The following is a 16,188-nucleotide window of genomic DNA, read 5'->3' as shown; positions in this document are numbered from 1 at the left end:
TAGTGTCATTCACACATGTGAAAAATTCTTGCTCGCGGGGAAAACATAAGCTGTGAGCTGCCCATGACAACAAAGATGTCAAATACTTTTGAACACGAAGAAGAAGAAAAACTACATTTGGTTTGAAAAGGCGCTAAAAATATCCGTGTGACTCACCAATGGGATTGTGAGGCTGACGTATTTAGAGCATTTGCTTATTTTAATAGTGCACTACAGTATATTTAGCTGCATGTGTCCTTATGAGAGTTGAGCTGTTGTTTAAGGAGGGACGTCATTCCTTGCCATACATTGGCCATCAACCTTGAGGATGAGTACTCTGATCTTTATATCCCGAGGCCGAGTGTTGTAACTTTATCACCTCTGATTATTGGGCAAAGTTTTGTTTTTTCAGTTTTTCATGGTGTAGCAGTTGTTGTGCCAAGATTAACAGGGATTTCCTTTCTACTCACTCAAGCATTTATGAGTCTTTCTAAAGTCTTTCTAAAGAACTCCTATGTGACCTTAGTAGGTGATGGAGAGATATTCCTGTTGCCCTCCATGCAGTCCATCTTCCAAACATGGGTCTAATCCAATTCCATTCCCAAAAATATAAGCAAAAGTCACAAATGGTTTGTCAGCAATCACCGACGGATGAGCCACCGGTTAAGAGGGAGGGAAAAGCACAGCGAGATCCAGGCGGAGGTAGGAAGAAGGCAGCAGGAGATTGATGTGTTGTGCCCAGTCAGTGTTACTGCAGTGGCAATTAGATAAGAGGTCTGGATCAGCAATCCACGCGCTCGGGCCGCAGTCAGCGCAAGGCTATTAGAGATTAGTCGCTGACAGTAACATGGCCACCAAAGCATATGGCGTGCATAACCGCCACAAGAAGGCTACTTCAACAAGAAATGTAGCTTCACAACAATTGGACACACCTTTCAGACAGACTCTAAGAAGGACAAACATATTTGTCCAAGTAGGAACTGTTGAGGGCATTTTTTTTGATGAATTGCATTTCCATTGATTTCAATGGGAAAGATGCTTTCAGATACGAGGGTGCTCACTGAACAAATTTGTATCTGAACGTGCTACCTCTGCATTCATGGACCAATCTTCAGGTCATTGACCTGGTCTAGTTATTATATTATAATCAAATATAAAGGATAAACAGTGAATGCAACAAAAACAAAATTGGGACTGCACCAGATTACCACTACAGTTTCCTGAGTGCGTGTGTGTGTTTTAATGTACCCGAAGGAGAAGAAAGAGGCGGGACAGGCTTGACGGCACTTAAATTGATTAAAATCTGTCCACTGCAGTGCCTCGTCCACTCTCCTCTCCTTCCTGACATTCCTGCCTTGTTGACCAAAGGCGATCGTTGCAGCGTGTTTTTCTCTCTCTCCCCCCCCCCCCCCCCCCCCGAGAAGTTTAGACAATAAAATATACTTCAGTGCAAATTAAAATTTTTGATCAAACCGATTAAAGCTTGACTGCTCGTACTTTCCCCTTTTCTATGCATACGTCTATTGTTTAATACTGCTAGTAGTAGTGTTGTAATTGGTGGAGGATGTACATATTTTCAAATGTAGGGATTGGGAGTAAGGTTCTTAGAAATATACATACACCGGTACATTGAGATACAAGTTGAATTCATTCTGTGAACACTCGTATCCAAAACACTTGTTTCTCAAATCATATTTCCTCATTGAAATGAATGCAAATGAAATTAATCTGTTCCAGCTGTTATGTTCAAAATAAACATCCTTCACAGGCGTATATTGGTTTTCCTCTATGAAAAAATGACTATAAATAAACAGATTGATAATTGTGATTCACTAAAGGGAGTTCTCCACAATATGAACTCACAAATACTGCGAGAATTCAGCTTGCAGAGCAAGGTTATTAGATTGCAGCATTAAATCAAAAATTATGATGCAATAATTTAATATTTACATTATATTTAATTATGTCATTACTCTGTTTCTAAGGAATACAAAAATTGTTTGAGTTTTAATCACAGACACGGTGAGAGAGAGAATTAGTCATTCCAAAACCTGAAATGCTGACCTGTGTGGCTGTGTCCTTGCTTAGAGTTTGGGTCAGCTGCTATCCCCAAAGCTAAAAGCCTGCTTTTGCTGTGACCACGTGGTTTATGTAATCATCTCATTCATGCAAGAGGCCAAGATTATTTCTGGGAAAAACTTAAATCTTTTTCAAGAAGCAGTCAACAATAAGATCATGATGATGTTTTTATCCTATCAGATTGCAGCCACTACGTGTTGTTGTGTCAATGTCATCTGCCCAAGGCCTTCATCATTTGTAATTCTGGCCAGCTATATCAACAATGGGACAGTTTCTTTAACCAGCGGTGTCCAAACTAGGTCCTCTGCATAAGCCTGATAATGATCCTGTTGATTGGAACAGGTGCGTTGGAACAGGTGCGTTGGAGCAAGGAAACTTCCAAAAACTGTAGGACCTCCGGGACCAAGCTTGGACACCCATGCTTTAACCGGTTACATTTCAAATTTATCATTGACGTCAGCATTTTCTGATTGGTCGGTCAGAGCAAGCCAAGTTGGATGCACAAAACACATTTGTAATAATAATCAGCAGCTTGGGTGGGCATGCTACAATTTAATGATTTTTTATTATTATTGGTAGTTATGTTAAATTAAAACAGTAAAGGCTATTTTTGAACATTGCACTTCCTTTTTTAAGCTTTATTGAACAACTGTTGCAATCTGACAAACATCATCACAGTAATCAAAACATAACAAACATAAAATAACCCCCCCCCCCACCCCCAACAATAAGCAAAATGCCAGGGGATACAACACTCGTAAAACAAATAAAAAAATATAATAATGAACAATAAAACGTCACTTCTTATCAATATAATGCATTCAAAGTCCTCTCTGCCTTTTTATTCTGGCAGGCATTGACTGATATAACTCAAAGTCTTTATAAAATACAGAAAAAAGTGGATTGTGAGTTCATGTATGTAAAACTTTGCTAATATAATTAGCAAATTCACCACAAAAACATTTTCTTTGTCACATTTACCACTCTTTACAAAATAACCAAAAAATAACATTCTTATAGAACAAAACATTTTGTTAGTAACCTAAAAATTTTCGAGGCAACAACCAGACTTTTAGTAGAATTTCTGTGATTCTTAGTTTGTATAAAAGGCGGAACTCGAATACAGTGTTGTTTTGGTTGTTAAAATTGCCGTTGTTTTTAAATGGTACTTAATGTACTAAGATCCTCTGTCTTATATTTAATTATTTATCATTATATATTTGTTTATCTTATGTATTATTTGCATAAGTGGGGGAAGACTAGAAAAGTAAGAATTAAATTGCAAAAACTAAAAACTAAAAACATGAATTGCTCAGTGCTTCCGTGACTGCACTCGGGTGAGTTCTCGCGAGACTTGGTGAGCCCTTCCATATCTCCCCGCCCCCTTCTCCCTCCAGACTCCCGTGTTGTTGCCCTACTGCTGCTGCTGCCGCTGCTGCTGCTGTTGCTGCTGCTGGATGTGAGTCCGACTCACCGCCGCTCGGAGAAGGAACCGCACCACATTCTGGCCACAATTGTCCATTTGTACGTCCGAGAAAGAAGGAGAGTGAAGAGGAGGAAGAGGAGGAGGAGGAGGAGGAGACACCTGCTAGCAAGTGCTCGCTTTGCGCCCAAGGGAAGCCAGGTAAAATATGTATATATAAATAAATAAATAATATCACCCCTTATTTTCGTGATTCAAAAGACGCTCATCGTTGTTGACGATTTTCTTGGCGCCTCTGTCGACGCCAGCGCAAGAGGAGAGAAACGTTCGACTTTGATCAGAACCTACGCTGGCCCTTACCGTGCGTCCGCTGGCGTCGTTTACATACTCGACGTAAAACGACATGATGTACTTTAAGTTCATCTTCGCAACATCACCCGTAGCCATAGTTACCAGATCAATCGGTCCAGCTTCACTTTTGCTTGACGACGGAAGAATGCACGTGCGAATCCATTCAATTAATGTACATTGACGTGGCCTTAAAATACAATCCAAAGTCACATCTGAGCTCATTTTCTTGAATGATAATTGTATTCAAAATCACTTTCCATCCCCCACCCCTATATCCGTGATTTACTTTTGCAGACAAGCTTAGAAACAAAAGTGTGTTTTTTGTTGTTGTTATTGTTTTTTGCATCAACTACCACACAAATGCACATTTCATTTTAGGGCAGCATATGGTGCTTAATTTGCACATTTGCTTCACACTTGTAAGGATGTGGGTTACAATGTTGTATGAAGTTTGCAAATTTCCTTTTCCTTCCTCTTACATTACATGAGTGGAAACGATGTAAAAATGATTCTGCTCTTGTCTGTTACTTAGCTCGAATTTAAGTACCTCCCCTCAAAAAAAAACGTCCTCAGCAAGATACCCAAATTCATCAATCAAATTTTGGCCACGAAGTGCATGTGGCTCGTTTGTGCTGCTTGAGATTTGATATGAGTGTATGGTGCAACACTTGATTGATAAATTGACAACTAATTGACTGTCAAATTATTTTGATAATCAATAAATTGTTTAGAGACTGTAAAATAGTCCAAGTCCTCATAATTTAAGTCTCTCCAGTAAATATTATCTGATGTCTATAGTCGCCCATGAAAGCAGACTGATTATCTTAACTCATCCACTGCCATTGACGGCTATAGACGTCAAAAATTCATTTGAACAATTTCTATTAGTTTAACATTTTTTCCACTTTTGTTAACAAGAGTATGAAAACCTAGGAAACAAATTACTGTATATTTAGAACAGATATAAAAATGTGTGATTAATCGTGAGTTAACTATTGAAGTCATACAGTTAATTACAATCAAAAATGTAAATTGCCTGACACGATTTAAAAAACGAAAAGAAAACATTATTAAAAATTCGGGGCGTCAGGCGATTACATTTTTTAATCGTAAATAATCGCATGACTTCACTAGCTAACTCATGATTAATCACAAATTTTACATTTGTTCTAATGTACAATTAACAAATTGTAGGTTTTCATACTCTTGTTAACAAAAGTGAAAAAAAAGTTAAACTAATAGAAATAGTTCCAATGAATTTTTGACGTCTATAACCGTCAATGGCAGTGAATGAGTTGATGTTTTTTTCCCCCCAAAACATTTTACAGATCAAACAGGCACTGAATCGTGATTAATTTGTTTGAGCATTTTCAGCGCTGTCAATTTGAAAAAATGTCCTGTTTTTATATAAAGGGCTTGAAACTCATTGAATAAATAATTGACAGATAAATCGATGATTGGTTATTATAAGATGATCATGTTTGCCCATCTTTTCCCTTTCTTCATCCTAGTGGCGTTTGTGCTATTGTGTGTGTTTATGTACCGGTGCTGTTGCCAGATGGAAAATTCCCCCGCTGCTAGTCAAGCCGCCGCGCAGCTCTCGAATAAGTCGGCGGCTTATTGGCTTGTTGACACTTAGAAGCATCCATCAAAGGGCGCATCCAGATCCAAACGATCACTTCAAGTCCATTTTTTTGATCTGAAGAGAATCCTGATGGCATATTCATTGTTTGCACCACATCCCCATTCCATACCGAGGGGGTACCTAATCAAATGTCCATTGATGAGTATTACTCCGCGCATTCAAAGGGTGTTTTCCATGAGGGGGGTTTGGATTTGGAAACATATGACATGGCCTCCCCCCCTCCCTCTTGCTTACCGTCTCTGCTTGTAAATTCAATCCTCCTGTGAACTTCATACACAAATTCCTCAGTCTAATTTGAGAAGTGACACACTTTCTTTCCACTGCCCCCCCCCCCCCCCCTCGTCCCACCCGCCAACACTTCTGTACAGCGATGCTTCCCATGTAGTGTTTGCATTGTACTGGGAGAGTTCTGTTCTGTCCCCATCAGGGAAGATCCACCCCCCCCCCCCCACACCAGCTTCCTGCAGCCTTTCTTTGGGGGGTGGGGGGGGGGGGGGTCAGTCCTGCCCCCTCCTTGCGATTCCTGCCAGAAATAATTCGAGTGACACATAAAACAAACATTGACCCTTGAGCTGTTTGTTTATAATTGTGTCAAGCACGCCTTGAAACGAATGCTGTTCACTTTCAGGCCTGAGGTTCTCCTCGTTGATTTTGGGCTGCACATACTCCAGTTGTGGATGCGCATTATTTTCGAGTTTTCATTCATTTCTTCTCCTTCTGCTTCCGTACTGTACTTGGTGTCTATAAAAAGATGATCCAGCTGCTGCTGGCGTCCTCGCTGAGGCTGCCAAGAACGGATGCCTCCGAACAATCTCGCTCAGTCACTCATTCTTGTGAGCTACGGCACAAGCCGCCGCGTCAACATCCGACGGGGAGGAAACCACTTTCCTTATTGCTGAAACAAATCAACCGGCTGGAAGACAAGTGCAGTGTAAATTTGCTACAATACACAGATGTCTACCACCTGTCTGCATGGAGGGCGGCTATTTATGTTTTGCAATGTATGGTTGTCATAGTGATAAAATTAGCATTAGGGCCAACTGCGTGTGTGCGTGTGTAGGGTATCGCCACTATTTTGGAACATTCCCACTCTGTTGTATAGAGGATCATGTCACCAGCTTACACACTCACTCAAGTATGACTTCTGAGAACAATTACAGCACACGGAGCTCAACAGTGTCTCAATTCGTCCTAAGACTCAGGGAAATCATTTTGCCATTCAAATATATGAAGTTATAATAAATCCATTCCATCCCCAGAAACAAATTGTTAACCTGGTTTTTGGTTGAGAAGCGCAAACAAATAGATAGAAATGGATTAGGGATAGATTATTGACCGGGCCGATTATCAGTGCCGCTGGGTATCGATTCAAATTTCCTCAATCAATTAGATTTCGATTCACAAATGTACAGTTCGATTCGATTTAGATTTTTCCCGATTCGATTCACTTCAGTTCAATCCAATAGATTAATTATGGAACATCAATTCTTCTTAAATGTAAAGGACACGATAAAAACTCCACAAATATTTAATTTAATAATAAAGTCAATTTCGCAGCGGCTGTAACTGGTCAAAAGATTAACACGTGATATAATCACTTAAGTGTTGCACAAACATTGACATCAGCAAGGTTGAGATGAAAATATTTTCATAATTCTAATTTAATAATAATAAATATAAACTAAACATATTCTGAATTGTCTTAAAGTGCATGTCTTCCATAAATGTAAGAAAATTCTTCTAAATTAATGTGAACAATACATTTCAAGAAAACAGTAAGATAAAAATAAAATTAAAGCAACACTAAGGAACTTTCAGTTTATGTTGATTATGGCGCCATATGGACGAAAGCGGTAATGTTATGCCTGAAGGAAGACCACATTTGAGGACAAGCGTAAAGGGGGAAGTGACATATACTATAAAGCAGTCAGCACATTTGTAGTTTTATGTGTGGCAGTGTTCCTACCATCCTCCTCAAAGTTGCTTAGTGCCAGCAAAAATGATACAGATCAACTCAGGCCATGGCAAAGGTACCATTCAACTAGTTTTAAGAGTTATGAAAATATTTTATTAAGGTTGAAAAGCTCCTTAGTGCTACTTTAAGATTTTATATTATTATTATTTTTTTTTATTTTTTTTAAAAAAAGATGTCTTGTCAAAGATAAAAAAACAAAAAAACTAACATTCTGCAAATCTGAAAAGTTAGGATTTGTAATTTTGTATTTTTTTTTTTCAATTTTGAAGCCAATATTGTTTTTCCTTTTACTGTAAATGAAACTGAATATCTGCTCCAAATATTTTTTGTTGACCTCCTTGACAGCTAAAGATCGGTATCGGTCCTGAAAAAATAAATCGGTCTATCTCTCTACCTTGCATCACCTCTTTGTATTTAAGAATAATGCAGAACCATATTTAATTTTCCGATAATGGTGTATATGCCCTTGTAGAATTTTTCCTTAAAACTACATGAAATTAATAATAATTTTCTGATACAGTGTTCATGTAATGGATTGGATTGATCGTCAATCAATTAGTCATGCCTGGAGAGTGAGGCGCGAGGATGACGTAATCGAAAGCAGTCTGTTTTTGCATTACTGTCTCGGACGTTACATTAGTAGCAATAACACAATACGGCACACATTTCAAATTACCGATATTGTCAACGATATTTGCTGTTTGTGAACTGAAGCCGTATTTATTCTAAGCTCTTGAGTTTGTAAACTGATTTGTTGGCGAACAAAGTGATTGGCGAACCGAGGTTTGTCAGACAGAATTTGACCTCCTTTCTCTATGTCTTAGCTAAACCGCCTCCTCCGTAAGCTCATGTTCCACGTCGCCACCTTGAAGATGCTTCCAGATATCCTTGCTTTTTTATGTCCTCATCTGATTTATTCTTCCACTTTGGATCTGTTCTTCATCGCTGCGCTAATCCAATTACCTCGTCTCCTCCTGTGTCCGTCTGCAGGTCTGACGGGAATCCGACCTACAAGCCCCTCCGCCCTCCGCGTTTGGCGTCTCGCTCGCCATCATGCAGGCCGCCGTCCTTCTCTTGTCCCCGCTCGTCCTCTTCTCCCTCCTCGTTCCGAGCGCGTCCTCTCAGAGCGAGGCGGACCTCACCGTCATGACCCAAGCCGGCCGAGTCCGGGGCGTCCACATGCCCGTGCTGGAGCGGGGCCACGTCACGGCCTTCCTGGGCATCCCCTTCGCCGAGCCGCCCATGGGAAAGGGGCGTTTCCGCCAGGCCGAGCCCAAACGTCACTGGCAGGGCGTGTACGACGCACACCACTACCCCAACGCCTGTTACCAGTTTGTGGACACCACCTTCCCCGGTTTCACGGGCAGCGAGATGTGGAACCCCAACAGGGAGATGAGTGAGGACTGCCTCTACCTCAATGTGTGGGTGCCGCCGTCACCCCGACCTCACAATCTCACCGTCATGGTGTGGATCTACGGCGGAGGTACGGTACCTGCGTCACACTTCCTCCACCTGAAACAGACACCATCACACATTTCTCATCTTAAAATTACGTCAATAACTTTTTGGTTACATTGAGATGAGTTGCACAAGTGTGCACACACTCCTTTAACTGTGTATGAGGCTGTGTTCAGGATTAATCCATCACATTCAAACTCGTCAACACACAAAAGCCCAAAAAATCAAGTTCAGCTGTCGTGCTTTTTCTGATATTACCAGAAAGTAGGCATCACTTCAAAATTGATGAAAAGACCAGAAGACAACGGTTCGAAGACATTGAAAGAACTGGAGGAATTGTTGGCAAGTAGTGGCTACTTAGCACTGACAGACAGCAATTGCCCATCTTGTTGATATTTCTGGGCTATGGGTAGAAATTGAGATGAGTTGCACAGGTGTGCACACTCACCGAGGCCTTGGAATTATAAAGGCTTCAAAATAGCAGTCAGTGTTAACCTTTCGAAGCAAAACATGCCAGGGAAAGCCTACTAGAACAGCTAAATTTGATTGGTTTATCCAGGGGCAGATGGTGGCTGGTGTATATTGGCTTTCGTTTAATGAGTTTGAATGTGATTTATAAGGGCCATTTATAATCTTTAAGGGGGTGTGCACACTTGTGCAACTTAATTATCCAGGTAGTTTTATAGATTCTTTGACATTATCGGTGAGAAGAAGTTTGATGTCACAAAAGCCTGGCATTTGAACAGGGGTGTGTAGACTTTTTATATCTGCCGTGTGGAGGTTTACATGAAAATAATGTTACCTTTTCCATCATTGTAATCGGCAAACTGTTTTTTTCCAGGTTTCTACAGCGGTTCGTCATCCCTGGACGTGTACGATGGCCGTTACCTGGCTTACACCGAGACGGTCATCGTGGTGTCCATGAACTACCGCATCGGCGCTTTCGGTTTCCTGGCACTGGACGGCTCGTCGGAGGCTCCCGGCAACGTGGGCCTGCTGGACCAGCGGATGGCGCTGCAGTGGGTTCAAGACAACATCCACTTCTTCGGCGGAAACCCCAAGCAGGTTCTTGTCATCGCCGCTCTCCGCACGCTCGATTCGACGCGTGCTCGCTGTGAGTCGCTGGGGCTTGTTTGTCTGCTTGAAAAAAGGTGACCATCTTCGGGGAGAGCGCCGGCGGCGCCTCGGTGGGATTCCACCTCTTGTCTCCGGACAGCCGGCCCGTCTTCACAAGGGCCATCCTGCAGAGCGGGGTCCCCAACACACCCTGGGCTACCGTCAGCCCGGCCGAGGCCCGGCGACGGGCCACGCAGCTGGCCAAACTGGTGGGCTGCAATTGGGGGAACGACACCGAGATGGTCGACTGCCTCCGCACTAAAACGCCACAGGAGCTTATTGATCAGGAGTTTCAGGTACTCGCCGTCACCCGCCGGTGGACCCGTGTGCCCTTTTACACATGTCCATCATGTCTTCCGAGCAGGTCCTCCCATGGAGTTCCATCTTCCGCTTTTCGTTCGTCCCCGTGGTGGACGGCGACTTTGTGCCCGACACGCCCGAGGCCATGCTCAACGCGGGCAACTTTAAGGACACTCAAGTCCTGCTTGGGGTCAACCAGGACGAGGGCACCTACTTCCTGCTGTACGGCGCTCCCGGCTTCAGCAAGGACAACGACAGCCTCATCTCCAGAGGGGACTTCCTGGAAGGTGACAATCGTGTCTCGCATGGTATCTGTATCGAATAGCCGCAGAACGCTGGCCTCTCCTCGCAAGGTGCCAAGCTGAGCGTGCCCCACGCTAACGACATCGGCCTGGAGGCGGTGGTGCTGCAGTACACCGACTGGATGGACGAGAACAACGGCGCCAAGAATCGCGACGCCTTGGATGACATCGTGGGCGACCATAACGTCATCTGCCCTCTGGCTTTTTTCGCTCGCGCCTTCGCTCAGCACAATGCTCTCAAGTCCAACGCGGGTACGATCAACTCACGTTGAGCTTTGCGTTCCACTTCACCATTCACAAATTGGCCTATTCATGGTTTGTTTTCTGGATGCCATCCTCCAGTAGTTGATACAAAACTCACTTTAGGCCAGGGGTCTGCAGCATGTGGCTCTTGAGTCCCCTCACCTGTGAGCTCTAAAATTTGTAGAATTTTTTTTCATATTTATTTGTATTTTTTAGATAAAATATTCTTCAAATGATTAAATAATTAAATATAAAAAAAATGTCAGAATGCCAAATTTTAAGTTGTCAGAAAAAGATAAGTAAGTTTTTAAAAAATTACCTAAAAATGTCCAAAAAGTGATCATAAAATGTTTAAAAAGGAAGAGGAAAAGCAGAAATTTACCATAAAATGTCCTTGAAATTGCCAAAAATGTCAGAGAATTGAATAAATAAAGTCAGAAAAAAATGTTAAAAAGTAACCTAAAATGCCCCCCCCCCCAAAAAAAAGGCTGAAAAATTATCATAAGATATTTTTGAAATTGCAAAAAAAAAATATATATATATTTTTTGCAAAAGGCAGAAAAGAAAACGTTCAAAAAGTATAAAATATCCCAAAACAAAATAAGAAATCCTGAAAATTACCATAAAATGCACACAAAGTTGCCAAAAATGTCAGAAATTTGCTGGCAAAAAAGGCAAAAAAAATTGTCCAAAAATAGCCATAAAATTTCAAAAAATTAAGGAGTGACAGGAAATGACCATAATATGTCTATAAACCCCCCCCCCAACCACCCCCCCCCCAAGAAAACTACCATTAACGAGTATTAAGGGTGTGATTTGCCTAGTACCTGGCGAGTCGATTCATATCACGATTCATAGGTCATGATTCGATGCAATACCGATTAATCCCGATACGAATCTATAAATTGAAAATGTATTTATATATCTGAAAATTCAGGCTTATAACTGAGCCACTGCATTTAACAAACAGGTTGAAGTCTGTTTCATGTCTGAACAGCACTGACATAAAATGTGAAGTCTTAATGTTCCATTAATATAACATTCTTCCATGCTTAATGTGTGAATCCTAACCCTAAGTAAGACGTTTTGTTGAATATTCCCATACAAAAATGGATGTTTAAAAATCGATTCAGCCACATATCGAATCGATTCGAGAATTGCGCGCTGTAATATCGCCATATATTGCCGAATTGATTTTTTCGAACACCCCTAACAAGTATTTAGTCAGTTTTGTTTTTTTCAACGGGGATGACCGGGTGGGGGGTGCGTCTAATGCTGCCTCACTGTAAATGCCAAACTTTTATGATGCACCACCACCAGTAGATGGCAGCGATGCCCCAGTTTGTATATATCAGCATAGTTTGTAATCATTGAACACAGTATCCTTCTCTTTCTCTTTAATCCCGAAAGCCAAGCTTTTTCTCATCGTACCCTCTCCAATCAGGGGTCTTTCTCTACCTGTTCGACCACCGAGCATCCAACCTCCCCTGGCCCGAGTGGATGGGCGTCATCCACGGCTACGAGATCGAGTTTGTCTTCGGCCTTCCCCTGGAGAAGAGATTCAACTACACCCAGGAGGAAGAGAAGCTGAGTCGCCGCACAATGAGATACTGGGCCAACTTCGCACGATCCGGGTGAGATTAGCTGCAATCTGTCATCGGGTCGATTGGATCCGCCGGTCACCGTCCCGTACCGTCCCTCTTGTTGGTGCTCAGCAATCCCAACGTGAACGTGGACGGCACGGTGGAGAGCAGGAAGCGCTGGCCTCAGTTCACCGTCGCCGAGCAAAAATATGTGGCGCTCAACACGGAGCCCGTTAAAGTCCACAGGGGTTTGAGGAACCAGATGTGTGCTTTCTGGAACCACTTCCTGCCACGCCTCCTCAACATCACTGGTAAGACCTGCCTACTAATACAAGCGATGGTTTAAGGACATCGGAATTAAATAATATATATTCATATTTTGCAGACAATTTAACAGCACGCTACTGGGCTTTTCCTCCCCTAGATAACATCGATGAGGCCGAGCGCCAGTGGAAAGTGGAGTTCCACCGCTGGTCCTCCTACATGATGCACTGGAAGAGCCAGTTTGACCATTACAGCAAGCAAGAGCGCTGCACCGACCTCTGAGGTTCCCGGGGGGTTATGGGGTGGGGTTATGGGGCCCATCCAGGAGGGGGCGCCGGCAGGTTAAAGCCACAAGGGATGCGAGACGGAGCAGGCAAGCTTATTTCCTCCATAGCCGCTATCAACTTTATTGACAAAAGTAGCCTACATAAAACGCTCAAACACTGTACATCCCTATTTATTATTTTTTGAATGATTATATTTAATTTATTGACTATTTATATCGATATATGTGTGGATATGTTTTGCGTTTGAGGGAATGGCTTTGGAGGGAACCATAGTCTTTGCCGTCATCTCTCATTGTTATTGTTGTTTTTTTCAACACATCAGGGTTTGATTATTTTGGTGTTGATTGCTGCCACTGTGGCTATGAAAACAAAACAAACAATTTTGTCATTCATCATCAACTCAACAAAAGCCATCTTTGTTTTTGCCTGTGCCGGGCAATACTCCCTATCGACTATATAGTTGCCAATAAAGTGACTTGGCCATTTTGTAGTGGAATGTGTAGTTAGTGTATATAGCACCCTCAATATATCCCACAATGCACTTTTGAAAAGTAGTAACAATAGTAATGAGAAAATCAAATATACGCCGTGATAATAGTTTCTTTTTTCCATAGTTTTGTTTGATGAGTTGCGAAAAACATGAATGGGCATATAGTGCAAAATTTGGAATCTTTTCATAAAATACACTCAGTTTAATACAATATACAGTGAATCTCACAAATTCATTGATTTGCAAATTTTGGGGGAACCTATCCCTCATTGTTAGCTGTTTTTGTCCTCAGCCCGAAGCCATGTCTTGCTTTGGTGCCATCTCGGGGCCAAGGAACAATGTTGAAGTGAGGGGTAGTGCCTTCATTAAGTCAAGCCATAGCGTTGTCTAATAGAATAAAAGATACTTTGCTGCCATCTTGTGTCATCTATAGGCATTTACAACCCATTTTCTTCTGGGAAGTTTCAATTGGCTGCTGATTTTGTGGGGTTCACTGTAGTTGCAATCACTCAGTTGTTACAGATGATTTGTTAAATATTTATTCCATAAGGTCCACCAGATGACGTTGACCCCGTACGTTATAATCGTGCAGCAACAATGACGTCATTATAGTCCACTGATCTAGGAATGTGTATATATAGTGAATGTGAATTAGCGAGTTGGGAACGAGTGGATCATTCTCTACTCCCAAGTCACTAGAAAGGCATTCTTAGTTGAGGAAATGTCTCGATCCACTATGTATAAAAAACGCATATCGTGATATCCTGACTCATCTTTACCACCGATCGCCATCCACCTCCATCCTTCCCGTTGTCCGTCATCCCTTTCTTCCGCACGTCCAACCTCCATCCTTGCACTCGTCGCTGCACCCCTTTCTGCATCTCGCGCTCCGGCTCTCTTTTCTCGTTAGCCTAATGGAGGTTGAGTAATTCACTCAGCGGCGGGTTAATGTGACAGAGCGTTGGCTCAGCCTCTGGCCTGCCAGCCAGTGGAGCACGATGAATGGATGGAAAAAGCGAGAGAGGAGGAGGAGGGGATGTGATGTGATGGAAAGATGAAAAGACAGAATATAACATCCTTGCGTAACACGCGCGAGAGCATCTGACTGGATGTTTAAAGCTTTAACCCTCTGGGCTCTGTGCTGGCCATTTGTGTCCAACTCGTTTATTTATTTATTGGAAACAACAAACATTTTAGCTGCAAATATATTTACAGCTCCCAGGGGGGTGGATTTTATTTTTGGATTTTGTCATTTCTAACACCAGCTCCCTCAATACTGTTTATCCATGAGATATGAGTGACGCAGCTCGAGCATTGTATGGTGTCAGTGAACACAGTTGGATAAACACCACTTTGGAAACTAGTGATCAATTCATCCCCCCCCCCCCCCCCAGCTTTAAGCTGTTTAATGACACACAAGTTTCAAATTTGGGGCAACATAACATAGGGTTCTGTTTTGGGCACCTTGTTGTTTTCTTTGTATTTTCCTCCAAAACCATGTTAGCATGTCAACAATATTTGGTAGCATTGAGCTTGTGGAAGGCAAACTTCCACAAAACGCTTGTGGAAGGCAAACTTCCACAAGCTCAATGCTACCAAATGTTGTTGACATGCTAACATGGTTTTGGAGGAAAATACAAAGAAAACAACAAGGTGGCCAAAACAGAACCCTGTGGAACACCATATAATAGGGGGACACAGCTAGAGCTAGTGTGGTCATCATGTCTTCTTTTATGACAAGTTTTAGATTTCTTGTGATCAGATAAAGGCTATCATATCTCATGTTTCCACTGTATATCCATAATGTGCTGTTAACATTAAATTTGAACACTTTTGTCCAATTGAAACCCATGAAAACATTTTTTTGTCCTTTAATCTGGACGCAACCATTTTAGTTTTTTGATGCTTTCGAACATTACATAAATTATCGGACCAAAAACCGAAACAAAAAATCATTTAGGATGTGTGCAATAGTGCAAACTAACTGGACTTGAATGCATACCGCTGATGAGAACTGCTTAAAAACTTAATGCAGTAAAAGAAGAACACGGAACTTGAACTCAATGCTTCATCGGAGGACACCACAGGCCCTCTAAACGTTGGCAACGGTTTTGAATTGACATGAGTTGAATGTGTTGGCATGTTGAAGCTCGCGTTTGTGCCCGCGGATGGAAGTTGTGGACGTCACGTGAGTGAACTCGATAAGGATGGAAGCTGATGTCCAAATGCATGCGCGATGATCCTCTCATCCTAAGCTCCCCTTTTGCCCTCCATTCCCTTCCCTATGCATGTCCTCCAGTATCCCTGAAATTTACTCCAGACTGTTATATTCTGTAAAAAGGTTTACTTTTCAAGAATAATATGATCAAAGTGAGAACTATATCTCTACTGTTTGCTAGGTTTGATGTTAGCAATAACAAATACATGATATATTTGATATTTAATTCCAAATGGAGTGAAGGCCAGGAAGTGATCCAACTAGGATGAGGCTGTGTTTCCAAAGCAATAGAATTGAAGCGTTAAGTGTACCCTCGGCCTCATGGTTCAAATGGTTGACTTGTACGCCGTAAATGTTGAAGGCTTCTGTCGCTTCCCAATATGTCTGTGTATTCTTGAATGCTGACTTGTAGCAACAGATAAATAAAGATATCATTATGCTTCTGTCCACCTTGACCTCTTGTGACTTTTTATCG

General features: G+C 42.0%; 1 protein-coding gene across 2 annotated transcripts; it reads left to right on the top strand.

Annotated features, from left to right (window-relative positions):
• The first annotated feature begins 3,429 nt into the window (after window positions 1–3,429).
• ache (acetylcholinesterase (Yt blood group)) lies at window positions 3,430–16,162 on the top strand. 2 transcript variants are annotated; one of them, XM_077543448.1, is made up of 9 exons: window positions 3,430–3,682; window positions 8,443–8,935; window positions 9,752–9,975; window positions 10,062–10,322; window positions 10,391–10,613; window positions 10,680–10,880; window positions 12,316–12,505; window positions 12,587–12,765; window positions 12,840–16,162. In XM_077543448.1, the coding sequence occupies exons 2-9, from the start codon at window positions 8,506–8,508 to the stop codon at window positions 12,998–13,000; spliced, it is 1,869 nt and encodes a 622-aa protein (XP_077399574.1). In that variant the 5' UTR covers window positions 3,430–3,682; window positions 8,443–8,505; the 3' UTR covers window positions 13,001–16,162. The 2 variants fall into 2 exon arrangements, with proteins under 2 accessions (XP_077399574.1, XP_077399575.1); XM_077543449.1 differs by having other exon boundaries at window positions 3,432–3,682; window positions 12,879–16,162.
• Window positions 16,163–16,188: the final 26 nt, after the last annotated feature.

The sequence above is a fragment of the Vanacampus margaritifer genome, chromosome 15 (genome assembly GCF_051991255.1).
Source record: "Vanacampus margaritifer isolate UIUO_Vmar chromosome 15, RoL_Vmar_1.0, whole genome shotgun sequence".
NCBI lineage: Eukaryota > Metazoa > Chordata > Actinopteri > Syngnathiformes > Syngnathidae > Vanacampus > Vanacampus margaritifer.
This window is presented reverse-complemented; position numbering and strand designations above follow the sequence as displayed.

Excerpts from the sequence above, each read along its gene's own strand:
- ache (XM_077543448.1), top strand. The coding sequence starts at position 8,506 with ATGCAGGCCGCCGTCCTTCTCTTGTCCCCGCTCGTCCTCTTCTCCCTC. Across the intron at positions 12,506-12,586 it reads GCCAACTTCGCACGATCCGG|CAATCCCAACGTGAACGTGG; the intron begins GTGAGATTAGCT and ends GTTGGTGCTCAG. Across the intron at positions 12,766-12,839 it reads ACGCCTCCTCAACATCACTG|ACAATTTAACAGCACGCTAC; the intron begins GTAAGACCTGCC and ends CATATTTTGCAG.